Source organism: Camelus bactrianus, chromosome 31 (genome assembly GCF_048773025.1).
Source record: "Camelus bactrianus isolate YW-2024 breed Bactrian camel chromosome 31, ASM4877302v1, whole genome shotgun sequence".
NCBI lineage: Eukaryota > Metazoa > Chordata > Mammalia > Artiodactyla > Camelidae > Camelus > Camelus bactrianus.
Window position 1 is genome coordinate 17,095,318 of NC_133569.1, and position 27,118 is coordinate 17,122,435.

Sequence of the window (27,118 nt, forward strand, 5' to 3'; positions counted from 1 at the left end):
TACAAATTTTGAACTTCCAGTGAATCCCTTCCCACCCCCTCCCCCTTGGCAACCACAAGTTTGTAGTCTATGTCTATGAGTCTGTTTCTGGTTTGTATTTATGTTTTTTTTTTTTAGATTCCACATATGAGTGATTTCATATGGTATTTTTCTTTCTCTTTCTGGCTTACTTCACTTATAATGACATTCTCCAGGGACATCCATGTTGCTGCAAATGGCATTATGTTGTCACTTTTTATGGCTGAACAGTATTCCACTGTATAAATACAGCACCTCTTCTTTATCCAGTCATCTGTTGATGGACATTTAGGCTGTCTCCATGTCTTGGCTATTGTAAATAGTGCTGCTATGAACATTGGGGTGCAGGTGTCATTTTGAAGTAGGGTTCCTTCTGGATATAAGCCCAGGAGCAGGATTCCTGGGTCATATGGTAAATCTATTCCTAGTCTTTTGAGGAATCTCCATACTGTTTTCCACAGTGGCTGCACAAACCTGCATTCCCACCAGCAGTGTAGGAGGGTTCCCTTTTCTCCACAGCCTCTCCAGCATTTGTCATTTGTGGACTTTTTAATGATGGCCATTCTGACTGGTGTGAGGTGATACCTCATTGTAGTTTTGATTTGCATATCTCTGATGATTAGTGATATTGAGCATTTTTTTTTTCATGTGCCTATTGATCATTTGTATTCTTCCTTGGAGAACTGCTTGTTTAGGTCTTCTGCCCATTTTTGGATTGGGTTGTTTGTTTTTTTTCTTATTAAGTTGTATGAGCTGCTTATATATTCTGGAGATCAAGCCTTTGTTGGTTTCATTTGCAAAAATTTTCTCCCATTCCATAGGATGTCATTTTGTTTTACTTATGGTTTCCTTTGATGTGCAGAAGCTTCTAAGTTTAATCAGATCCCATTTGTTTATTCTTGCTTTTATTTCTATTCTTGGGTAGACTGCCCTAGGAGAACATTTTTGAGATGATTGTTTTGCCTGTATTTTCTTCTAGGAGGTTTATTGTATCTTGTCATATGTTTAAGTCTTTGATCCATTTTGAGTTTATTTTTGTGTATGGCGTAAGGGAGTGTTCTAGATTCATTGATTTACATGCTGCTGTCCAGTTTTCCTACCATCATTTACCGAATTGTATATTCTTGTATATTCTTGCCTCCTTTGTCGAAGATTAGTTGACCAAAAGTTTGTGGGTTCATTTCTGGGCTCTCTACTTTGTTCCATTGGTCTATATGTCTGTTTTTGTACCAATACCAGGCTGTCTCGATTACTGTAGCTCTATAGTATTGTCTGAAGTCTGGTAGAAGTATTCCTCCAGCCTATTTTTTTTTTTCCCAGCCTCTTTTTCTTCAGTAATGCTTTGGCAATTCTAGGTCTTTGATGGTTCCATATAAATTTTATGATTTGTTCTAGTTCTGTGAAATATGTCCTAGGTAATTTGATAGGGATTGCATTAAATCTGTAGATTGCCTTGGGCAGTGTGAGCATTTTAACAATATTGATTCTTCCAATCTAGGAGCATGGGACATCTTTCCATTTTTTAAAGTCTTCTTTAATTTCCTTAATCAGTGGTTTATAGTTTTCCGTGTATAAGTCTTTCACCTCCTTGGTTAGATTTATTCCTAGGTATTTTATTACTTGGTGCTATTTTAAAGGGGGTTGTTTCTTTATTTTCTTTTTCTGTTGATTCATTGTTAGTGTGAAGAAATGCAACTGATTTTTGAACGTTAATCTTGTAATCTGCTACCTTGCTGAATTCTTTGATTAGTTCTAGTAGTTTTTGTGTTGACCTTTTAGGGTTTTCTACATACAGTATCATGTCATCTGCATATAGTGACACTTTTACCTGTTCTTTTCCAATTTGGATCCCTTTTATTTCTCTCTCTTGCCTGATTGCTGTGGTTAGGGCTTCCAAGACTATGTTGAATAGGAGTGGTGATAGTGGGCAGCCTTTTCTTGTCCCAGATTTTAGTGGGAAGCTTTTGAGTTTTTCACCATTGAGTACTATGCTGGCTGTAGGTTTGTCATATATAGCTTTTATTATGTTGAGATATATTTCCTCTATACCGACTTTAGTGAGAGTTTTTATAAATGGGTGTTGAATTTTATCAAAACCTTTTTCTGCATCTATTGAGATCATCATGTGGTTTTTGTCCTTTGTCTTGTTGATGTGATGTATTACATTGATTGATTTGCATATGTTGAACCACCCTTGTGTCCCTGGGATGAATCCCACTTGATCATGATGTACAATCTTTTTTATGTACTGTTGGATTCTATTTGCAAATATTTTGGTAAGGATTTTTACATCTATGTTCATGAGTGATATTGGTCTGTAATTCTCTTTTTTGGTAGTGTCTTTGCCAGGTTTTGGTATCAGGGTGATGGTGGCTTCATAGAATGAGTTTGGGAGTATTCCCTCCTTTTCAATCGTCTGGAAGAGTTTGAGAAGGACTGGTATGAGTTCTTCTTTGTATGTTTGGTAGAATTCCCCAGTGAAGCCGTCCGGTCCTGGACTTTTATTTGTAGGGAGGTTTTTCATTGCTATTTCGATTTCATTTCTAGTGATCGGTTTGTTCAAGTGGTCAGTTTCTTCTTGATTGAGTCTTGGTGGACTCTATGTTTCCAGAAACTTGTCTATCTCCTCTAGGTTATCTATTTTGGTTCCATATAGTTTTCCAAAATATTCTTGTATGATATTCTGTATTTCTATGTCATTTGTTGTAATTTCTCCATTTTCCTTTCTTATTTTGCTTATTTGTGCTCTTTTTTCTTCTTTGTGAGTTTGGCCAGAGTTTTGTCAATTTTATTTACTCTTTAAAAAAAAAACAGCTTTTGATTTGATTGATTTTTTTCCTATTTTTTTAAAAAAATCTCTATTTTATTTATTTCCTCCTTGGTCTTTATTATTTCCTTCCTTCTGCTGACTTTTGGGTGTTTTTTGTTTGCTCTTCTTTTTCTAATTCTGTTAGCTGGTGGGTTAGATTGTTTATCTGAGATTTGTTCTCTTTTTGAGGAAGGCCTGTATCTCTATAAACTTCCCTCTTAGCACTGCCTTTGCTGCGTCCCATAAATTTTGTGTGGTTGTATTTTCATTTTCATTTGTCTCAAGGTATTTTTTAATTTCAACTTGGATTTTATCATTGACATATTGGTTTTTTAATAGCATGTTGTTTAATCTCCATGCTTTCTTTTTTTCCCCTTTGTTTCTCTGTAGTTGATTTCTAGTTTTGTGGCATTGTAGTCAGTAAAGATGTTTGAGATAATTTCTATCGTCTTAAAATTGCTGAGGCTTCTTTTGTCCCCAAGTACATGATCAATCCTAGAAAATGTTCCATGTGCACTTGAAACGAATATATATCCTATTTTGGGGGGGGGGTGTAATGCTCTGAAAATATCCACCAACTCTAATTTTTCTATTGTATCATTTAATTTCTCTGTTGTCTTATTTATTTTCTGTCTGGAAGATCTGTCTAGAGATGTTAATGCGGTGTTAAAATCTCTGACAATGATTGTATTCCCATCAACTTCCCCCTTTATCTTTGTTAGTAATTGTTTTATGTACTTAGGTTCTCCTATGTTGGGTGCATATATATTAATGAGTGTAATATCCTCATCTTGTATTACTCCTTTAATCATTATAAAATGTCCTTCTTTATCTTTCATTATGGCCTTTGTTTTCAAGTCTATTTTGTCTGAAATCAGTACTGCTACACCTGCTTTTTTGGCTTTTCCATTTGCATGGAATATCCTTTTCCATCCTTTCACTCTCAATCTATATGTGTCCTTCTCCCTAAAGTGGGTCTCTTGTATGCAGCATATTGAAGGTTCTTGCTTTATTATCCAGTCTGCCACTCTATGTCTTTTGATTGGAGCATTTTTTCCATTAATATTTACAATAACTAATGACAGATGTGTTGTTTATTGCCATTTTGAACATTTTTGCAGTTGATATGGTATTTCCTTTTTGTTCCTTTCTTCTTCCTTTTGTGGTTTGGTAATTTTCCTTTTATTATCTTGGATTTTATTTGGTTTTTGTGACTCACTTGTAAGTTTTTGGCTTGTGGTTACCCTTTTTAAAAGTCTATTAACCCATTACTATAAGTATTTGTATTAAACAGATAGTAATATAATCTCAAACCCATCCTACTGAGAACAAAAAATTTAATAAAGAAAGAAAAATACACTCTATATTTACTTGCTTCCCCCTCCCACTCTTAATGGTTTAGATGTCTTCTTTTACAATTTTGTGTTTATTCTATTTGTAATTCATGATAGTTGTCACCTTTCCAGTAATGAGTTTCTCGTTTCTGTAGCATCCTGCTCCTTTTCTATTTAGAGTAGACTTTTCAATATTTCTTTTAGCATGGGTTTAGTGTTGCTAAACTCTTCTAGTTTTTGCTTGTCTGTGAAGTTCTTTATCTCTCCTTCTATCCTAAAGGATAGCCTTGCTGGATAAAGTATACTAGGCTGCATCTTTTCTTCATTGAGGATTTGAATATATCTTGCCACTCTCTTCTGGCCTGTAGTGTTTGTGTAGAGAAATCAGCTGAGAGCCTTATGGGGGTTCCCTTGTAACTCACTCTTTGTTTTTCTCTTGCTGCTTTTAGGATCATTTCTTTATCCTTGACTCTGGCCATCTTGATTATTATATGTCTTGGTGTGGGTCTGTTTGGGTTCTTCCTGTTTGGGACCCTCTGAGCCTCCTGTACTTGGATATCTGACTCCTTCTTTAGGTTTGGGAATTTTTCAGTCATGATTTCTTCAAATACCTTTTCAATCCCCTTTGTTCTTTCTTCCCCTTCTGGAACCCCTATTATGTGTAGATTGGTATGCTTTATATTATCCCATAAGTCCCTTATATTGTTTTCATTGGTTTTTATTTGTTTTTCTCTCAGCTGTTCTGATTGGGTGCTTTCTGTTGTCCTGTCTTCTAGGTCACTTATTCGTTCCTCTGCATTATCTAGTCTGCTTTGTACAGCCTTTAGGTCAGCTCTCATCTCAGTAAATGAGTTTACTAATTGTACTTGGCTCTTCTTTATAGCTTCAATTTCATTTTTGATGTATTTTATACCTCTAAACACTATCTCTTTCAGTTCCTTCAGTACTTTGATCACTCCTTTTTGGAAATCTTGATCTAGTAGGCCATCAGTGTTTATTTCATTGATTGTTCTTTCAGGGGATTTCTCTTGCTTTTAATTGGGAGTGGTTCCTCTGGTTCTTTATCTTGCTCATATCTCTCTGGCACTGTGGCTTATGGAGTACCAGTTATCTATTGTGGTCCTTAAGGAGTTTATTTATTTATCTATCTAATGCCTATGCTGGAATAAAACTTTAAAAAAAAAAAAGGAGAATTTTAAAAGAATGGGGAAAAGAAGTTTGAAAACAGTGTATAATCAATAATAGAAGAGCGAGTTGAAGCAGAATAGCAATTGAGTTGAGACATCTTTTAAAAATCTTAGAAAAAGGAGAAAAGATCAAAAAAACAATATTTGATACCTGTGTATAATCAATAGCAGGATAGCAAAACCAAGAGAAATAAAAATGAAATGAGGTGGATTTTTAAAAATAATAATAAAAATATTTTAAAAGAAAAATTTAAAAGGGATTAAAACTGGAGACATATACAATTGTTTAAAAAGTAAAAATTAAAAAGGTAATAGAAAATAGAACATAATAAAAGGTAAAATAAAAAAGAATTTTAAAAGGGAGGAAAAAAAGGTTTGAAAACAGAGTATAATCAATAATAGAAGAGCAAGTTGAAGCAGAATAGCAATCGAGTTGAGACGTGCTTTAAAAACTTTAAAGGAGAAAAGGACAAAAAAGATATTTGAAACCTGTGTATAATCAATAACAGGAGATCAAAACCAAGAGAAGTAAAAATGAAATGAGGTGGATTTAAAAAATATATATATATATATATATATATATTAAAAGAAAAATTTAAAAGGGATTAAAACTGGAAGCAAATACAACTGTTTAAAAAGTAAAAATTAAAAAGGTAATAGAAAATAGAACAGATTAAAAAAAAGATTAAAAGAAAGGGCTGTTTTCTCATGAAGACTGTGCACTCTTAATGATTTTATCAAGAGGTCCTTCTGTCTTTGCTGTGTTTCGTGAACTCAGCTTGCTGTTTCCAAAGGCCCTCCGTTGGCACTCTCGTCTCTGCTGCTCCCAGTGCCTGTTGGCAAGTAGATCGCGCCTCCTGCCAACACTGGGTCAGGTGCAGCTCTCCTTCGCTATGGGCGGGCGGGTCACTCCCCCTCCCAATGCCACAGTCAGATGTTGCAGACTGGCCAGGTAGGCGGGCGGGTCACGCCCCCTTCCAGCACTGCAGTCAGGTGCTGTGTTCCTGCTGGGAAGGCGGAGGCGGGGCCACCCGCCCTCTCCTGGCGCCGGTCGCTCCGCTTCGCTGCTCTGTGTGGCTGCCAGCTCTGCCTGGGGTCGGAGCTCAGAAGGCGGGCTCGGGGAGGACCATGGAACCGTCCCGCCCCTGCTCTGTGCCAAAACTCAGCTCCTTGTGTGTCTTGGCGGCGCAAGTTCTCTGAGGTGCCAGGGCAGAAAGATCCTATCTGCCTCGAGCTGTAAACAAGCGTCAGTCCTGCCTAGGAGGTTGCCGAGCCCTTGGTGCGGATTCAGGGCTCGGTCCGCCCCCGCCCGGGCGCTGCGCACGGGAGGAGGTGGCAGCTGTGGCCGCGCCCCACCTCTCTTCTCGCGAGAAGCGCCAGTGATGGCGGCGCAGGGCTGAGGAAACAAAGGCTATGGCGCCCCTACCCCCAGGGCACACCAGCCGGTTGCTTTGCTTTTTTTCCCGTTATTATGGGGGACCGAGGTTGTTCTGCTCCGTATCCCCTCCCGGCCACGGAGTGTGGCCCCCTGCAGTCCCCCCGGGGCCGCCTCAGTGCAGCCCCCCTCCCCCCTGCCCCCCGCCCGGTTCGGGCGGCTCGGCCCGGCCCCAGCTGCCGGCCCGCATCTCGGGCTGGGTGTCGCGGGGACCCTTTGTGCCCGTTTTACTCAGTTCTGTCGGTCAAGGGGTGCTCGGGGCAGATCTGAGCCTCGGAGGCTCCCCCTCCGTCCCGCTGGCCTCTCTGTTGGAGGGGGGAGGTTCAGCGAACAAGTGCTGTTCCCTCTTTGCCGCTCCCTCCCCTCGGGACTGGTCCTGTGCTGTTTTGCTTTTTCTTCTTTCTTTTTTCCTTTTCTGCCAGATTTGTGGCATCTTTGTCTTTTGAAGAGGGCGATGTTCTGTTGGAGTTCCACACGTGCTCTGGTTGGCTGGGTGGGTCCGTGGATGTGAGTTTTGGTGTATGTATGGGAGAGGGTGAGCAACGAGCATCCTTCTACTACGCCGTCTTGACCCCAATTGCATAATCTCATTTGATCCTCACAACTCTGCATAGTAAACAGGGGTTGATATTCCCCTTTGGCCAAAGAGAGAGCAGACTCAGAAAGATGTGGTGACTTGTCCAGGATTTATAACTCAGTTGTTCTGTGTTCTGTTCTGCTGTTCTCCCCACTCTGCTTTGATGACCATGACAATGGGACATTTTTAAAATTGATCTAGAAACAGGCTCCTTGCCTTGATTGAAAAGCCATCATTGGACCCAATCTACATTGGATTATTTGGAAGCACTGGGGCTGGGAAGAGCTCCCTGATCAACGCCATCATCCAGCAAGACATGCTGCTCCCAGTGTCTGGAGAAAGTATCTGTACGTCGTGTATTGTGCAAGTGAGCTCGGGCTGCTGTGAGCAGTACGAGGCCAAAATCCACCTTCTCTCTGACCAGGTCAGTGTAGCCTGCCTCCCTGCCTCCCTCCCTCCCTTCCTTTCTCCCTTTTTCCTTCCCTCTCTCTCTCCCCCCTTTCTTTCGTCCTTCCTTCTCTTTCTTCCTTCTTCCTTTTCTTTTCCTTCGCCTCTCTCCTACAGATGAACACTATATTCCTTGTAAATGTACTTCATGGTTTTGTTGAACAAAAAGAACATAATACAGAATGAGAAAGTTCAGTAGAAGAGGGTCCTAGCCTGGGTCCTGTCATAGCTCCTTATGGGACACTGGGTGAGACATTTCCCTCTTTGGGCTCCTGTTTCCTCTTCGGCAAAACAAGAGGGTTGTCTTAGACGATTTTAGATTTCCTGAGTACACCGCCCCTCCCCCTCCCCGGGCACAGTGTTTGTCACCCTTTGTTGCCGTCTTCTGTGTCTGTGTCATGAGGTGCTTGGCTCTGCTCTGCCTTGACAGGAGTGGAAGGAGGAGCTGAAGAACTTGACAAGGCTCCTGCACAGGGCGGAGGAGCCAAGCGGAGAAGAGGAGGACGCGTGGGGCAGGGATGATGCAGTGGAGGAAGCTGTTTGGAAGCTACAACTGTTCTATGGAAATGGGGCCGAAGGGAAGAACTATGAGGAGTTACTGAGGGCAAAGCCCAAAGGGAAGATCCCCACCTCCAGAGTCATCACCCTCAAGGCAGAAGAGGTAGCTTCAAGATGTTTTTCTTTATTTTATCCCAAGTCTCAAGGATAATAGTTGAACCCCGTGCAGGGGATTTGCACGAGGTACAGTGTTTTCACTGAAAATAAGTTGATACCAAAATCAGGAGGATCTTTAGCCAAGTGACTTCTCATTATTTATGGCTATCAAATGGGAATTTTCATTGTCCATTTGGGGAGCGTTCATACACAGGAAAGATTATTTACAGTTACTTGAAGATTAATTAAGGACGCTTTTGGCTGCAAATAATTTTTTTAAAAAAACAAACCCAGTTTAGAAGGGCTTAAACAAATAGGGATTTATTCATTTTCTCACATAAGAAGTCTGGGGGCAAGTTGGGTTTGTAGGTAGGTTCAGTAGCTCACCAATGTCAAGATCAACATCCCTCTGGATCACCTGACCTTCCATCACCCTGTTGCCTCATTGTCACATAACTGCTGCTGAAGTGCTGGACTTCACAGCTAGCTTCATGGAAGGAAGACATGGATAAAAAAGTGGCACCAACCACATCTCCCCTTTCACTGGGAAGTAAAAGCTTTCCCAGAAACATGCCCAGCACATTTCTGTGTAGATTTTCTTGTTCAGAACTGAGTCACACGGCCTTTCTGAGATGAAAGGGAGTCCAGAGTAAACAAGAAGCAGTGCCTCCCCAGAGAAACAGTCAGGATACCTCTAGCTTGGGCGAAGGACGGGACAGAGACTGGACATGCAACAGTAGAACAACACACTCCTCCCTTTTGTAATCGAGTCGTTTTATTTAAATTAAAATTCAATTTTAAATTAAACCAGAATACATGTGGGACTAATATGCAATTTATAAATGTTATACATTTAAATACCTTATTTAGGGGAGGTGGGTAGAACTCAGTGGTGGAGCACATGCTTGGCATGCATGAGGTCCTGGGTTCAATCCCCACCACCTCCATTAAGGAGGAAAAAAAAAAAAGAAAGAACCCCCCCCCCAAAAAAAACCCCACCTCTTTTTTTCCTTGCATCTTAAAAATATTGTTCTATTTGTAAATCTGGCAATTTTTGTAGTGAAAAAGGACAATTACTTATACCTGTTCTAAAATTTAATGTCCAATTATCACCTAAGTTTAATAACACAGGGAAGCCTCCTTTAAAAGTTAATGCTAAAAAAAAGAATGTACTGTACAACATGGGGAATGCAGCCAATATTTGTAATAACTGTAAATAGAAAGTTACCTTTAAAAATTGCGTAACAAAATTTTTTAAAAGTTAATGCTACTTGCATAATTAATCAACATTTCTTAGACTTTTTATGTTATAGTTCAAATTGAATATATTCAATTCGATTCTCTCACAAAATTTGAAACACTTGACCAAGCATACTTAGAAGTCAAATGAATTAAACCTTTAAAGGCACTTAGCGCTTATGTATCTAGAAAATCAAACACATGTTGCAACCACTTCTTATATTTAAATGCATATTATAATTAAAACTGATTATGTTCCTAATGTCTGAAACATAGACCACACATGTCCAAAGAAACACACTGATTATAAAACTAGTCACTTTATCTGAATACACACAACTTACATGAAGGTATCAATATAATATGCATTTCTTCACTACTCTGTATTTACAAATATTCCCTCCCAGTGTTACAGATTTACTCACTGAACAAGGAGGACAGAATTTCCATCTCCATGAGTGAGGGCACAAAGTCAGCATTTGGGTCGGGGATTCTAGACTGGGATGAAAGAATCTGAGTTTACCTCCCAGAATGGTTGCCTCAGCTGGATTATTGGGTTGAGCCCTCTTCTTATAGAAAGCCCATGCTCTCTCTTTTCTGTTTCACTTATTGTGTCTCCTTTATTTTTTAATCAAAATATCGTAAAGAACTTGTATCATCTCCTCTTTCACAATTTCTTATGATTTGATTAGAATGGATGGAATCTCTTACTTCCTACCCAGATTGCAACAAATCCTGTGATTCAGTTTCAATTCTCCTAGGGATTTACTCTGTCTTTCTTTCAGGGCCATTCTATAGACACTTATTAACAGTGACTACCATGCAGCGCATGCCCTCTGTCCCCGGAAGGATCCCAGGGGAGACCTGCTAGCATACATAGCTACTGGCACGAATGTGTCCTTATCCCAAGACATGTTTACGGAAAAGCAATAGTCTGAGAATGATTCCCCATCTCACCCACCACCATTGAAACATCCTGAAAATGCCTCCGTCAATACATGTTTTATATTTGGAAGGTGCGTTTTAAAAACCTTTTAAAAGATCAGCTTCAGACCAGTTTTCAATTTGGAAAATATGGTCCCCGTCTCTATCAATTTTCCATAGGCAGGGCTTTCTGGTAATGAAAATGTTCATATTAGCCATGTGGGAAGAATCCTGTCTCTCTTAAGTTTGGGAAATTGCATGATTGACATTAATTTTGAACTGAAATGGAATTCAGGAGCTAAAATCATCATCCAGTGAAGCTGTAACTTTCCCGAAGTCCCATTCTAACTGACTTTGTTTTCTTCATCTGTCACTGAAGGAGCTTGAAATTCCGGATCTCCAGCGTCCTTTCTGGTTCTGAGTCTAGACTCTTGCAGACTGGATCACGGGCCTCCTGGTGCCCGTTGCCCAGCGCTGCTTCTTGCATCACTCAATGTGCCTTTGACGACCCTGAATCACAGCCAGTCCAGGGTGGAAGGCTGGGAGGATGTCTCGTGTGTGTGACCTTGACCTTCTTCTCCAGGCGGGGGAGCTGTCTGTCAAGCTGGACCCCTACATCCGGACTCAGAGGAGAGGCTGGGATGGAGAATCAGCTGAGACACACATCTGGCCCCTGATCAAACTTGTGGAAGTGACTCTTCCCAAATCAGAGCTGATCCCAGAAGGGGTTGTGCTGGTGGACATTCCAGGCACAGGCGACTTCAACAGCAAGAGGGATGAGATGTGGAAGAAGGTGATTCTCTTTCCTTTGGCTTCATTCCCTCTCCCCTCAGTGCTAACACTCTTTCTAAAGCAACAAAGAATGCTCTGCTTTCAGTTTAAGGGATTCTATGAGCTCATTGGGGTTGAATTCTTCTACTTTTCTGCACTCTCAGCCTCAGAACAATGGCAGGATATGGGTGGCCAGGGACAACGGAGATGAGGGGGGGAATCAGGAGATAGACCTGGTAGCTGGAGCAAGCATATGTGACATCTGAGAAGGACCAGCCTGAGGGTGAGCAGAGGCAACAAGAACGGGGGTCGGGGGGAGGCCAAGATTTGGGTACAAAGCAGAGAAGCCAAGGAACCAGCAGCTGCCGAACAAGTCACTGCGGGACCACGGATTCTCTGTTCTAGGGAGACTTTACATTGAGCAGATTTGTGCTAAATGAATGACTGCAGGCTGGGGAAGCTCTGTGACTGTGGTTTTCAGTAAAGATCAGGATGGCAGCTTACAGATAATCAGCCTATGCCCTGATTTTATGGACAAGGAAATGAAGGCTCAGAGACAGGAAGTAATTTACCCAAGACCACACAGCTACTGAGCGGCAGAACTTGAACCAGAGAGCAGGTTCCTGCTTCCCAGGGAGGCTCTGTCTCTCCCCCCTGAGGATGTCTCACCTCCTAAGTTCTTGCAGTCGGGGGCTGCCCAGCATCCTTCTCCGCGGTGGTCTGCTCAGGCCTGGCCAGGACAGCCCTTGTTTCTGCAGGATCTCAGCCCTTGGAGTAGCATCACCAGCCCCCGCTAGTTCCAGGCCAGGCCCAGGGAATGACAGCGTGGGACCAGCCTCTCACAGGTTGGAGCCAGGGTTGCTGCCAGTTCAGATACAGTGGGCAGCTTATCAAAGGCCACTTAGAACAGAGGAGCCAGCAGATCTGACTCAGAACACTGGCTCTGAGGAGGTCGGGCTGAAGCAAAGCGATGGTTCCCAGCCTGCTCCGTTTGGCCTCAGCTCCCCTGCATTCTTGTGGTTTTGTGATATCCTCTCACAAGAAGTCACTAAAGACTCCCCTCTTTCCAGGGAGCACAGAACACAGTGCCCCTCCCCCATCCTTCCAGTTTTAGTTTAGGTACCTTCCCTAAACTAAAACCATTCGGAATGCAGACATCCCTCTGCTGCCGCCTAGAAGTCCTGAGACTTCAGGCACGTCACCCGACCTCTCGGAGGCCCTTTCTCATTGCGGGGGTGGCAGGGGACCACCCCCCTCGCTCCTAAGTCCAGGGGCTCTTGTCTCAGAGATGGGCTTAGTGTGTTTTCTGCGACTCTCACGTTACCAAATCCTGGCGGTCAGGAGATTTGTGTAGGGCCTGAAACTTAACCACCGCAGCCTTTATGATTGCCATTCTCTTCTCTGGTTAATAAGCATTTATGAAGCACCTGTAGTTTACCAGGGCCACGGGGAATATAAAGGAGAAAGAGGCCCCACCCTAGAGGAGGAGCTGGCCGCCTGGAAACCTACCTCCTTCCGAACCCAACTGAAGAGCCTGAAGCTTCCTTATATTGGCTATAAGTTGGGAAGAGGGAGGGAGTGATTGGTTTAATTTTCCTGCCTGAATTTGGGTCCATCCTCAAAAGAGGAGGTTGAGGACCCATAGTTGTGTGGCCTTAAGTGGGTCCTTTGCCCCTGGTGGCCTATTATGTACTTTTTCTAGAAAATAATGAAGTTTGTTTGACTCTAGAGCTGGATGCTTTCAAAAGCATGATCCATAAAACCCAGAGATTCCTGGGCAGAGGGTGGGGGGCGCACAGCAAACTCTCCAGCCCCAATTCAACTAAAGCGGTTCTGGTTTTAAAAATCGAGTTTGGCAGTTGGATTCTTTCTTTCATTTGAAAAAGGCTCCACTGCTACAAATAAGTTAGGAACCTCCTGCTCTAGGCCCAGGTTTATCAGCCTCAGCACTTTTGACATGTTGGGGCCAGACAATTCTTTGTTGTAGGGGCCGTCCTGGGCATTGCAGGGTGTTGAACCCCATCCGTGGCCTCTAATGACTAGTGCCTCCTTAAGTCAAAACAATTTAAAATGTCTCCAGACATTGCCAAGTGTCCTCTGGCATACAAAATCGCCACTAGTTAAGAACCGTGGATCTAAAGCAAATAATGATTTAATTGGCAACTTGCAAACGTGTCACCACTTTTACATACAAAGTGCTATTCTGAGGAATCATTAATAAACTCAGTCCTGGAGTTTGACCAGCTTTTCCCTTACACGGAGAGAAGAGACGAATGAAACAGTGCAGTAAGGGAAATGTCACAAGGCAACCCATGATTTCTTGTCACATGAAAGTTGCATATTTGATTAAGCAATATGTGTGCTGTCAGTCATTAAGTGGTCATTTCGGGTTCACTGGCCTTTGCAACTCGAATCAGACGGTTTCTGGCTCCCTGCTGCCACCTGGTGGTAGTATCGTGAATATGCAGGGGCAGTCAGACCTCAAAATGATGTCCAGGGGTGATAGCTTTGACCAGCGCTAGTCCTGGAAAAACAATAGTTTTCCATAGATGACAGCTGGGGTAAATCAAGCCAGTGATAGATCGAGGATTAGAGGTCTGATTTCTTGAGTTCTGTCAATCACTAATGCCACAAATATCTATGAAGCCTCTAGGACGGGCCAAGCACTGTGCTTGAAATGATGTGGATTCCAAATCGAAAGGTGCCGCCCCTTCCCATCAGGTCCTCACAATCTAGGGGGAAGAAGGTGCAGAGTGCCGGCCCCGTACAATAGCTCTGTCTGAGAAGTATTAGGGCAGGTGAGTCCAGGTGCTGGAGGGTGCAGAGGAGTGGCCAACTCATCCTCAGGTGGCCCTTGGCAGACTCGAGGGGCAAATGGAGTTCAAACAGAGGTTGTGGCAAGTACAAAAGCCTCAAGAGAGAAATGAGCAAGTTCCGTCCGAGAAACTGTGGGACGCTCGCATAGCTGCTGCGTGGAGAGTGCGGTGGGGAGTGGTGAGAGAGACGGGGCAGACCTGGAGGATGTACCTGATTCGTTACGGAAGCCCGTCCTCTAAAACCAAGGCACCATTTATACTCTTAAACATACCGTGGTTTCATCTTTCACAGACTATCGATAAATGCTCAGTAATCTGGGTGATTAGTGACATTGAGAGAGTTTCTGGAGGGAGAGCACATGAAGACCTTCTGAATGAGAGCATCAAAGCCTGCCAAAGGGGGTTCTGCAGGGACGTGGCCCTGGTGGTCACCAAGACCGACAAGCTCCACCTGCTGGAATACCTAAGGTACCGCGCTGGGCTTGCAGGGATGTGGGCTTTGCTCCCGGGTCCCCACCACCGTAGCTTTGACAGAGCTTTGACCCCTGGGGATTGTGGACCTAGGCAAGTGACTCTTGGGGAGGAAAGAGAAGTCAGGATGACTTCCTGGGACACCAAGACACTTGGGCGGATTGTCTTGGGAATATTCCAGAGTGGCTGCTTAAGGCCTCACAGGCTGTGCTCTGCACAGCTCAGGGGATGCCACTCACACATCTGAGATGCAAAGAGCGGCTCCTGGCTTTGGACCGCGTGATGGAGCTGCCCACCCCCACCGATGCTGAAAGGGCAGGCGCCCACAGTCAGCAGGCGCTCCTGTGACACTGTCTGGCCCCGTGAAGCTTTGAAGTGTCAGATTCTGTTTCCGATTTGTCTGCTCCTGAGATTTTAAACCCATTTGGAGCAAGGTTCTCAAAGTTTTAGAACTTTGGCCAAAAGTAAACGCATTCTTACGGAGATACACTCTAACCAAAAATAATGAAAGGTAAACATTTCAGAGTTCAACAGATGTTAATACATGCTGATTTTCCATGCAGATCTCTGTTTCCCCTATAACTAGGAAGACTGTAACTTATCTTCTATACTGGGACATCCTGAAAGTGAAAGTGGGTGTTACTAACCTTTACAGAGGATCAGCAGCTATAAACTGGTCTGTCCTGGGTACACGGGACGTGTGGTCATGGAATGTGTCCTGGTTGGTGCTTCTCTGCTCTACCAAGAGTGTCTTCACCTGCCACCTCTGCCGTGTCCTTCCCTCCTCCCCCACTGAAACATGAGTCTGCTGGCTCCAGGAGTTCACTTAGCAGAGAAAACCTCGATGAAGAAGTAGCCTAAGGCTTCCCCCCAACTTCTTGCTTTCATGGTCTAGGTTGGAATTTCAGCTTCATTTTTTGCCCCTCTGTGAGTCCGTTCACCCCAACCTCTACTGCAGAATAGCATCTCAAGCTCTCCCTTTCCAGTGCCAGCTCTAAAAGTGAACATAATTCAGTCGAATTTATTAAACGTTTCTTGAACCCTGTGGTAGGGGCAGCAGGTTCCGAGAGGCACGTCGCCTAGTCCTTGAGGTTGCTATCTTAAAAGAGGGTGAAAGGTGATATGGAAAAGAAAAGCAAAGTGCTGTGGGACCCAGACAGCGAGGGCTGCATTTTGACTGGGCCAGGGGGTGACATCCCAGAAAATCCCACCCATGACAAAATATTGAGAAATAAATTTTTTTTTTTTTGAATAGACACTGGAGGTTAGATCAGAGAGAGAGTATTGGGACTGAAGAAAGAGCTTAGGCAGAGGATTACAGGGATGGCACTGGAATGCTGCTTTCAGGGAAAGTCAAGACCCCTGTGACAGATCATGAGTAAAGTAATTGTTACATTTTTCATTTCAGGGAAAGAAAAGTGGGAAATGTAAGTATGAACTAGTTATTTTCACTTTAAATTGTTTTTAAAGCTCTATTGAGATGTAATTGATAGACCAAAAAAAATCGCACACATTTAGTGTAAATATCTTGATGAGTTTGGGCTACTTATTTTTAAATACTACTTTTTATGATTAATATTATATAATTCGAACACATGCACATTTGTCTGGGCCAAATGAAGATCTGCCCCCAAAATGTGCATCTTATCCCTTCATCACTCTTGATAACCCTGGACTCTTTGCTGTGTTTTTCTTTCTTTTCACAATCTAGCAAGCTATTCAAAGTCAGCGAGAGGCTGTTCTAGAAAGAAATACAGTGATAAAGCTACAGAGGAATAAAATGCTCAAGGAAAAACTAAAGGTGAGTTTACAAGTTCTTCTATTCATTTTTCTGCCTTTCAGCCGTCTCAGATTTTGAGAAACAGACGTGGGTTTGGTCTCGTGCGGTAGCAAGGGCAAAAGCTTTGGAGTAGACATTTTGGACTTCATCCTGTTGATGAATAAGTTTGTGACCTTAGGCAAATTACGGCACCTCTCTGAGCCTCCATTTTCTCATCTGTCAAGTGGGGAGATAATAATATCTACCCCCTGTGACTGGTGGAAAGATTGAACGAGCATATGGTCTACTGAGAAACACGTGCATTTTTGAGGTGTGCTTGGCTAGAGAAATGCGTGGGGGCTGTGCGAACACAGGCCAAGGACGCCCCAGTCACCCTGGCAGGTGGGGAAGGCGGTGCTGAGGAGTTCAGGGAAAACTTCTCAGCCTCTTGAGCAGAATTTCAAAGAACCAGTAGTCTTCAGTGATGTGAAGCAGGGGAAAGGGCATTCGAGACAGAGGGAAGAGCCCGACTGAAAAAAATCTGCTCTGCTTGGTGAACTGTATGCAAGCAGTTTTGAATGAATGGCTCAGGAAAGGGCATATGCAGGCGTCTTGGGAGATCAGATCTGAGCTGTACTTTTCAAGCTTGAGTAACTGTTCTGTGGGAATTTGGGTGTTTCCTTAAAATTATTTTGATTATTCTGTCACAAAAAGAGGCACAAACATAAAACTCCTTCCTCTAATAGTCTGGGGCAGCTATAAAACTAAAACCAATTTGAAGATAAAATATAGACAAAACAACATAAGGGTTATATCACAGTCAGTATAATGTGAGAGATGGGATGGTTTGGCTGAAACTAAATCTTTTCGTTTGTTTTGGGGTTTTTTTGTGATTTCTTTTTTTTTTTAAATTGAAGTATAGTTAGATTACAATGTTGTGTCAATTTCTGGTGTTCAGCATAATGTACATATACATATATATTTGTTTTCATAGGCTTTTTCATTATAGGTTTCTATGAGATATCCAATACATTTCCCTGTGCTACACAGAAGAAACTTGTATATTTATTTTATGTATAGTAGTATCTGCAAATATCAAACTCCCATGAAACTAAATCTTTAGTGCTGAGTTTAATAGTGAAAACATACAGCCTTACGTCTGGCTCTGTATTTAATTGCTTTCTCTATTTTGACTCCAATTCTATTGATGCGGAACGTATCTGTGGGACAGTGTGGAATTAAAAATTTCAACGCTTTTTGTTTCTAATTCAGAATAATCAGACGTCCGACTTAAGCCAAAGTCTTCTACCGAGCAATTCTTGAACGCTGGTTTTAATGAGGCAATAACTCAGTAAAGCTGTCCTTATTCTCTTTAATTGTTCTTGTTGGCAATAAAGAAATATGCATTTTATGAGTACCTAATTATGTTTCTGGAAGCGGAAACATAAAATACCTCAATACACAACTCACAGTTATATGTATTGCTAATAAATGTGGCCGATTGGTGTGTACGAGGTAGGGTCTCATCTGATTCTTAATTCCTTGACATTTAAGACCATCATTTGCTTCCATATTACTCTGCATTCAACAGTGTGTGATGACTCACAAATCACCCGGCAGAGAAACTTGCACTTAAAAATTTAAAAAAAATTTTTTTATTGAGGTAGAGTTGATTCACGATGTTGTATTAGTGTCAGGGGTACAACAAAGTGATTCAGTTATACATATATATATCTCTATGTGTGTGTATGTGTGTGTATGTGTGTGTGTGTATAACTAAATCACTTTGCTGTACACCTGACACTAACACAACAGAGGAGCAACAGAGTTATGTTCCTTTTTTCAAAATGGATCTTGGTATGTATATAGATATATATATTCTTTTTCAGATTCTTTTCCATTATATGTTATTACAAGATACAGTTCTCTATACAGTAGGACCTGTTGTTTATCTATTTTATATACAGTAGTGCGGATCTGTTAATCCCAAACTCTAGAAACTTGCACTTTTATAGGACCTCTGCCCAGTGTCGTGTTATGCTCTGCTAGTAAATGTTTTAAAAATCAGCTCTCTGTTAAAAAAAAAGGGGGGGGGGCCCAGTTGGTAGCATTTGCCGATTCCCATGGTATAAATGCTCCCTTGCCAGTTTCAAGCTACCAGTGTGCTGCCACTGAAGGCAGAGTTGGGAGGAGCTGTGAGCGATGGACTCCTGGGAGCTGATACAGGGCTTCCTGCCCGTCACGGCCTTGGCCAGAGTTATGCTCCTTTTCCCAAAACGGATCTTGGTATGTTTCCTGCTCTGAATATTGAAATACCCCTTTGAATTATTTTCTTTACACATTTCCTTCTAGCATTGCTATTTCTAACTCCCAGGAGACTAGTTTCTATGCAGCAGCTTCCTGGTGACCTCTGACCTGGTGAGGTGCGGACCCTGGACACGGGGAATATTGCCTGTTCCTTATGGGGCTTGTGCAGGACTGACAGCGGATGGGCTTGAGTTTGCTGAAGGCTTTGGTGAGGCCTGAGCACTCTTGCCTTTGCTGCGATTGAGTTATTCTGTTCCCTGTGTGCCTCTCTCACTTTAGAGTAAACTCCCAGCTGACTTGAAGATTCTGGAAGCCTCAGAGCTGGTGTACACAGTCAGCGCCCAGGAGTACTGGCAGCAGGGTCTCCTCGCTGAGGAGGAAACTGGTAATGTACACACACACGTATATATGTATATATATTTCAATCTCAATCACTAAAATTCTCAAGATAAAGCTTCGCTCTCTGAATTTCCTGCTCTAGAACTTTCTGGGCTGAACTTTCCGCTTGCCACAGTTTCTATACCTATAAGCAAATATATGTGTGACTTCTCTCTGCATTGTTGTGGCACCAAGACCACAATTCCTTTCTCCTCCAGATCTTACCACGAATCGTCATTTAGCGTTTGCCTTGCAAGTCCTCACTCACCAGTGACGGGTGGTGGGAGTATTTACTGAGCATCTCCAGCATGCTTTGTCTTTGGGTGGGGGAGCTGGAAGACATGGCCCCTTTCTTCAGAGAACTTGCCATTTAGATGAGGAGCTAATACTAAGCCACGTGCAAAAAGCACAGTAAAAAAAAAAAAAAATAAGCCTTCGTGCAGTGGTGCTCTGATTACAACAGAAGTTCAAAGACTGGAGTGCTTGGGGAGAGCTGGGCGAGGAGGCAGGCTCTGAGCTTGACCTTGATCTGAGCTGCGAATGGCTTAAAATGTGCATGCATTTCCCTAGATGTGGATGCATGTGAAAGGAGGTTAAGGAGCAGAAGGTGGGAAAAGTCCCCAGAAGTGGAGGAACTGCTTAAACAAGGATATAAAAGAAATAGCACGGTGCACACAGCGCATAGCATAGAACAATTTCCACTTAGAGGAAAAAGAGGGGACAGGAGCACCACAGCTGTCATTCCCACCAGAGGGTCAGGACTAAGACACGTTTCTAATCTGGAATCGTGGTCATCAGAGCTCTTATCCCTTTCTACAGCCAGCGTGACCTATTTTGATATTAATGGTTATTTGATGTAGACAGAAAAATCTAGGGGGACCAGAAAACTGCTGAGACCCTAGAAAGGTGAGCCCCTTTGTTTCTACTACCCAGGTCAGTACCAATGAAAGGCGAGTGCCCAGTTTTTTAAACCAGCCTGCACGTTTCCACGTAGTTTGCTTTGTTTCCTACCACTAAATAAAATGAATCTTCATCACTGCTAATCTACTGTCCGTGGTTGCCCACCCTAGACTGGGGAAAGCAGAAACACTGACACCGCGCCCACAGGACCCCAGCTGTGGCTGATTCAGACTGCTGTCCTGATCGGCTAATTTTTCTAACTTCTATTTACTGCCAACTCTGGTCTCTTAAAATTGTTTGTGCTGCCTGTGAATTCCAGAAATCCCCAAGTTAAGAGAATATATCAGGAGAAGGCTCTTGGACAAGAAGAGGAGGATGGTGACCACATACGTCACGGAAGCCTTTGGCCTGTTGCTCCTTACAGACAGTTTCAACTGCGCGGAGAACCTGCAGGTAGGAGAGACCCCTGGGCTGTGTGTCCTCTGCCCCAGCCTGGGCAGAGCCTCCCTCTCACCATGTCAGAAGATTAACTTGCGAGAATTTTTCTTTTCCTATTCAAGGAAGACCCTAAGCTCAGAGGCTCTAAAGAGAACAAAAAGATAAATTGAGGGCTAAAGAGTTGTAACATTTCTTCTGTCTGTGGATTTCCTACTTGGCCTGGCGCTGTCAGAATCTCAAACTCAGAGCAGCATAGTTAGATCATGTGAGAGGAACGAAACTAGGAGGCCTTTTCGGCGTAGAGTTAGATATTATCTTCACAGTCTAGAATGCAGGTCTTCTGCATAACCAGTTATAAATGACTTTCTTCATAGTAGTGGACAAATTTATCTTTTGGATGGATGAATTTTTTTTTTTTACCCTAAGATAAGAGGGATAAACTGCTAAATTAGAGGTTTGACGGAGCTTTGGAGAAAAATGTGTTACTGGAATCAGTCACCAACTGCATTGCTTCCTTGTGAGGGACTGAATATACAAACAGACAATCATAGATAAAAACAGAACTCTGACCCACAGCCTGCAGCAATCTGCCCAGAAAACCAGCTTCTTATCTACAATGAACAGCTCCAGCAGCCAGCCAACCCTCAGTTGGACTTGCAGGAAGTCAGACTGCAATCTCTACTAACTAGCTGAGAAGCTAAACAGCAACTTCTGTAACCATCAGCCCCAAATGGCCAGACCTTGGTTAATGGCTGGCAGCTTCCCTCATCTTTATCCCTGCTTCCAGCCGAGGACCAACCAAAGAAAGACAAGTAGGCACCCTCATGGGTCACATGGGATCCCCACTTCGAGGTGGACACCCATAGCATACCCCCGCCGGTGGCCTCTGATCAGGACATCCCAGAAGCCTTCCTACCCCTCTGCCTGCTTTTGAGCACCTACCAAATGCAAGCTGACCCCCCTGCTATGTAGCAAGCTCAGAAAATGAATAGCCTTTGGGTGTTGTCATTCGGTTGGTGTTTCTTTATTTCCTCACTTGTCATCACCTATCAGATTTGCACAGCCAAACTGTCTGACTTCTTGTTATGCAGAATAGAGAAGGGGCAGAAAAAGTGGACCAGTAGGGCTGGCCCTGAGAATGTGGGACAGGGAGCCTGGGAGGGCCCTGGGAGTGGCAAGCAGAGACAGATGGTGGAGACTGACTTTGGTGTGAAAAGAAGCCATGCCAGCTGTTGATGGTCCATGCAGCATCGGTCAAATGCCCACATTTTAGAAATTCTATATAAAAGTGACAGACAGAGCAAGAATTACTATCTTTTTAATTGTATTTCTTCTTCCTTGTTTTGGTCTAGTTCTGTGAGAAAAAAAAAAACATCCTGGAATCAGAAATTTTCTCATTTGACTTTTGTCCTTTGAAATACTAGCGAAGGGCTTGACATTCTAACTTCCCAAAAGAATTCTTCGGGGTGAATGTGGCCTCTCTGCCCAGCCAAAGATTGCTTTTGGAAGTGCGGATGGAAAACGAATCAGATGTGACGCTGTGTGTGGTTGGTTTCCTTTCAAAACAGCAGGACAAAGCGTTTTGCCGTTAAACTTGGAGTGTGACGTGGAGGTGCAGAACTTGGAGGGGCTCAGTCTCTCCCTGAAGCCAGACTCCGGGCGACAGAAGACACGGGGGCGGGGCTGGCTGGCACCTCTGTGATAGCCTTTTAGAGGGAGTTGCCAGGCCGCTTTCCTCCAAATTCTTTGGCCTCAGATATTGGTCTCAGTCTTAGTTCTTTGATGGAAAGTTGGAAGGCAAGAGTTTTGTCAGTTCCTTTGCATGCTAGGGGAAAAAAAGGATCGAACCTAAAAATGTACGTGATGGATCAGTTTTTAAGATTGTGACTCAAACCAAAAAATGTAGAGTTCAGATAGTTAGTGGTTTTAAATGAACAGGGATCTGGTCTTTATTTTTGAGAATCAGCGGGAAGCTGATTAGGACAATCTCAGTGTCGAAGGAGTCGGAGCCAGCCTGTCCCCCTCTTCCTGCTCTGTCATTCCCAGCTCTTCCCCCTTATCATTCTTTTGCTTCTTCAACAAAGATTTGTTGAGGGTTTCTTTTTGTGACTTCTTATTTTATTTTATTTTATTTTATTTTATATTTTGGGGATGGCGGTAATTAGGTTTGATTTATTTATATATACTGAGCTATACCTCCAACCCTTATTTCATTTTGATCACCAGTGACCTCAAAAGAATGCAGAGGGCACTCTGGGGAAAAAAAAAAAAAAAGCACGGCTTATAGAATTCTAATGAGTGAAAACCCTGAAGCTCCCCAGCGGTGGCCTGAAGCGGAATGGTTTCCATCAATTCTGAAACTCGTCTATCCTGAGACACATAGGCAGTGGGCGTTAGAGGCCGTTTTCAGGACCAGTCAGTCCATTCACTTACTCCACAGAAGGTGTGCTTGAGATCTAGAGATGCTAACTCACCTCTGGAAGGTGACACCTCAATTCAAGAGCTATTTTTGGCATCAAATTTGAAGCAGAATTTAAAAGCCTGCGTTACCCAGCAGTTTCTCTCTGTCCCTCACTCGCTCCACAGATGTTTGTGGACTCCACTCTCTGTGCCTTGCCCCGGAATAAAGACACATGAAAAACACAGTCTGTCTCTCCCGCAAGTTCCCAGCCCCGGGGGCAGGAGACACATGGCATGAGAGGGACCTGGCTCAGCAGGGATGTTCAAAATGCAACGGGAGCCCCAGCTGCGCCCGGGGAGGCAGGGAAGCAGCACATAGGAAGTGACCTTTGAGCTCTGTCTGGGAGGATGAGAAGGTGGGAATAGCATGTGCAGGGGACAGAGGGATGGCACGTTTGGGAAAGGGCAGCTAGTTCAGGGGCAGCTACGTGGGAGGACATTTGGGCAAACAGAAGGCTGGAGGTGCTGGAGAAGTGGCTGAGTTCTGGCCGCAAAGCACCTGAAGGTCTGAGCTAAGGAGTGTGGCTTCCCTCCGCTGTAGTCAGATGCTGTGTGGCCCCTAGGTTCTCACACAGGGGACAGACACTACAGAGATCCCAGTTTGGAACCTAGTGGTCAAGGGGTAGGGTAGTGACCCTGGCGGTCACTCCCTTGTATTATCTGAGTCAAGATTTTCTCCCCTGACTAGACTATTCTCCTTTGATATAGGAACCAAGCCTTGATTTTTGTAGTCCTGTAGCTTTTTTATTTATTCAAAGTGTGGTCCGGGCCCAGAAGCCCAGTATTACATGGGGTTTGCTAGAAACATAGAATCTCAGGCCCTTGGGTCTGAACCGACTCTCCTGGTGATTTCTATGCACAATTGAAGTTTGAGAAACGCTCTCCTCGAAAACTGCTTTGTGCCCAAAATTTCACTAAATATTTGTCGACTCAGATGTCATTGGGGAAAAAAAATGTTTCAATAGCAATTGGATTTAAAAAAAAATGTACACTTCCGAATAGCCTAATGGATTGTACCCCTAAAATAAGCTGCAGGAGTCATATTTTTGTTCCATTCTCCAATCCCACAAAGCTTAAGAGGACTGTGTGCTGCGGGACCTTATTGGGGTGACAGGGAGGGGTCCACTGTGGGTGATTAGCTCGAGCCAAATCTTGTCTTGGTGACAGGCTGGAAGGAAACAGATGAAGGAGAAGGGGCCTTTCGGGAGGGGGTGGCCTCATGCTCCCCGTGGTCCTCGTCCTTAGAATGAATACTCGCACGTGAGTGTCCTGCGGAGGTTTGTGGAAGAGAAGATACAGCTGCTGGAGAGGAGCATCGACCAGTGCTTTGCCCACATAGAGCGGCCTCTGCAGGAGGGGGTCCGGGACGCCAGAACTGCCTACCGACGGCTCCTCGGGGCGTGCCTGGTGGTGAGTGATCTGCCTGATCCCCCGTCACTTTCTTCACTACCCCATTGCTTTTCAAATAGAATTTATTTAGTTATTTTTTAATGGAGGTACTGGGGGTTGTTCATCTACAATGTTACCTTATTTATTTACTTATTATTTTAAGATTTTGTCATGGGGGGAATTAGGCTTACTTATTTTTTAGTGGAGGGACTGGGGATTGAACCCAGGACCTCATACATGCTAGGCATGCGCTCTGCCACTGAGCTATACCCTCCCCCCTCCCCCATGGCTTCTGAAGGAAGTAAAGAGCTAGGAGAGGTTAGGACAGAGTTAACACCCCCCATCTCTTCAGCAGTGACAGCATCTCTCCAGGCTGAGAACCACTGGCCCAGAGGAGGAGAGGGGCGGTCATTTCTGGAAGTTCTCCCATAACAGTGAAGGAACTTGCCCCTGGGAGCCCCAGCAAACCTTCCTCAACCAGCTGATGGTCTAGCGTAAAAGCCTAATGAGTAGAGAAGAGACAAAACACACAGCTGCATGGGAGTGAAGTGAGGGGAGGATGCTCCGGGAGCCCAGGGCGGGGGCGCCTGCCGACAGGTGTGACTGCCGCCCTCTTTGCATAGCTTCATCATGTTGTTCCCACTCTTCCTTGTGAGTCTTGGTAGTAGCGTTTGGCCAAGGGCAGTGCAATTCTGATCCTAGGACATTCTAGGCGATGCCCACTGACTCCGCTAACTTGTTTAATTATCCAGAGGAGTAAAGGGAACCAGGGTTTTCACCAGACTCTGAAAGCGGTTTGCCTGAAGAACGGAATCTATGCCTCCAGGACGCTCGCGAGAATAGATCTGAACGAAGCCATCACTCAGCCCATCTACGACCGGATTGATCCCGTTTTTGGAGGCATTTTCAGGTAAGGCATACTTCATCTTGCTCCTTTGTGAACAAACATGTGAAGAGCGTTGGGCCAGAGTCTTTAAGAATTTGTGCCCTGGATCAGGAAGCGCCAAGAGCAGCTTGCGACTTGATGAGGAAAACCTAGTCTTCGGTGAAACACAGCGACTCCTTGGTCCGGTTTGCTTAAAAATTTCCCACGGTTACCTGCAGCGCAGATGGAGATGCTGCTTTCAGACTAATATTATGATTCTCATTATTTTTCAAACATCTCCTACGAGCAGCAGGGGATCAGTTTGCCTATGGATCTGAGCCTGGGACGGGATATTTTGTTTGGAGAGAGTGGAGTTAAGCAAACATACGGCTGTTGTAAACTTCCTCGAATGCAAAAAAGAAAAGTTGCTCGCGGTAACTCCTTTCCGCACTTGGCCCGCTCACGCATGGTGTGAGTTGGGGGGCGTGTACCTTCACAGTGCGCCCTCCTTCCTTTCTTCCGTGACCTCCCATGCTTTTCTCCATTAACAGAAACAGAATCTCTTAATCCCCAGCCGGTCCCCAGCCTCCCTCCTTCACCTCTGGCGTGTCACCTGATCCATCACCTGTCCCTGCTTGAACCTTTCTGCCTTTGCTTCATTCTCGCTCAGTGGCCCCTGCCCCCGCCCAGCCTTCATTTAAACTTGCTTGGGATCCTGTCATTCCACCTACGCCCGCTCACCCTGTTTGTGTGTCTGTAGGGTAAACTCCAGATTCCTTAGAATGGCCATCAAGACATCCCACCTGCCCCCAGCCAGCCTTTCCCACCTCTCCCCACCAGTGTCAGCCCCTGGCTTTAACCAGCCTGGAGGGTAGCAGAGAGCAGCTGAGGTGGACCAGAAACGGTGCTAAGCACTTTGCACACATTAGGTCATCACCGCTTCCTAACAACCCTCTGAAATGGCTTCTGTCTTTTTACAAGTGAACACGTCGCCGTTCAGGGGAATCATGCAGCTTTCTCAGTGTCACCAGCTCATAGGCAGAGAGCTTGGATGTCAGGCCTCTGCCCTCTCCTCTAATAACCTGCTGCTTCGTACTCCTGGGATGTTCTGAAACTTCGCTTACCATGTTGTTCCCATGGGGACGATTTCTCTTTCTTTTCACTTCCCTAAATCTTACCCATCTCTTAAGGTGTAGTTCAAGTCCCATCTTTTCAGTGGGAACACCTTGGGAACAGAAAGACTGAGTTTTAAGGTTAAACAGGTCAGTGTTCAAAGCCTGGCTCTGCGACTTACTAGCTCTGTGACCTTGAATACATCATCTCTGAACCTTGGTTTTCTCATCTATAAAATGGGCATCATTGTACTGACTTCACAGGTTTTTATGTGAAGGGCACAGCACTGTGCCTGGCACATTACAGGGATTTTATAACTGTTAGATCTTGTACCCCTTCTCTTAAAAATGAATAAAAGGATACCAGCTAGGTTCCTCTTTGTTTTAACCCCACAATAACCACCGCTGTCTCGACGTTTTACATTGCTTTCCTCAGTAGGTCTGGGAAGCCCACTGATGGTTTAGCTCTGATGCCTCATATAGATGCCTTTAAGCACTCTCTGCAGGAGAAAATGACAGAAATTGGGATAAGAAATGGCTGGAAATATGATAGCTACAAGAGGAGTTTCCTGATCCAGGAGGTAAGATGCTTATAAAGTGGACAGGGCGGTAGGGTCGGGCAGTGGCTTTCTTCCCACCAGGAGTTTGGAGGTAGCCTGTCTCTTGCGGCTTGTTCTGCTGAAGGGCCCAGGGTCTGGATGTGTCTCTGAGCAGGCGCTGTGAGGTACGGAATGTAGTGGGATGGAGGCGAGGGCAGCAGTCCTAAGTCTGCTGTGGACGTAGCAAACTTCGTGCCACCGAGAAGCAACCAGCAGTAAATGCTGAGCT

General features: G+C 44.0%; 1 protein-coding gene across 6 annotated transcripts in view; it reads left to right on the forward strand.

Moving 5' to 3' along the window:
* Window positions 1–27,118, forward strand: part of NUGGC (nuclear GTPase, germinal center associated) — a 43,705-nt gene that overhangs the window by 13,393 nt on the left and 3,194 nt on the right. For 5 of the 6 annotated variants that reach the window (XR_006719267.2, XM_045504905.2, XM_045504906.2 and 2 more), the window contains 11 exons: window positions 7,562–7,784; window positions 8,238–8,468; window positions 11,208–11,417; window positions 14,504–14,679; window positions 16,091–16,109; window positions 16,394–16,483; window positions 19,028–19,133; window positions 20,346–20,479; window positions 24,170–24,334; window positions 25,066–25,223; window positions 26,727–26,871. Coding sequence is in view for 5 of the 6 variants with exons in the window: in XM_045504905.2 (XP_045360861.2) it covers window positions 7,562–7,784; window positions 8,238–8,468; window positions 11,208–11,417; window positions 14,504–14,679; window positions 16,091–16,109; window positions 16,394–16,483; window positions 19,028–19,133; window positions 20,346–20,479; window positions 24,170–24,334; window positions 25,066–25,223; window positions 26,727–26,871 (1,657 nt within the window). In the remaining variant the exon portion in view is untranslated. The remainder of the gene's footprint in view (window positions 1–7,561; window positions 7,785–8,237; window positions 8,469–11,207; window positions 11,418–14,503; window positions 14,680–16,090; window positions 16,110–16,393; window positions 16,484–19,027; window positions 19,134–20,345; window positions 20,480–24,169; window positions 24,335–25,065; window positions 25,224–26,726; window positions 26,872–27,118) is intronic. The other variant, XM_010967809.3, reaches the window with a different exon arrangement.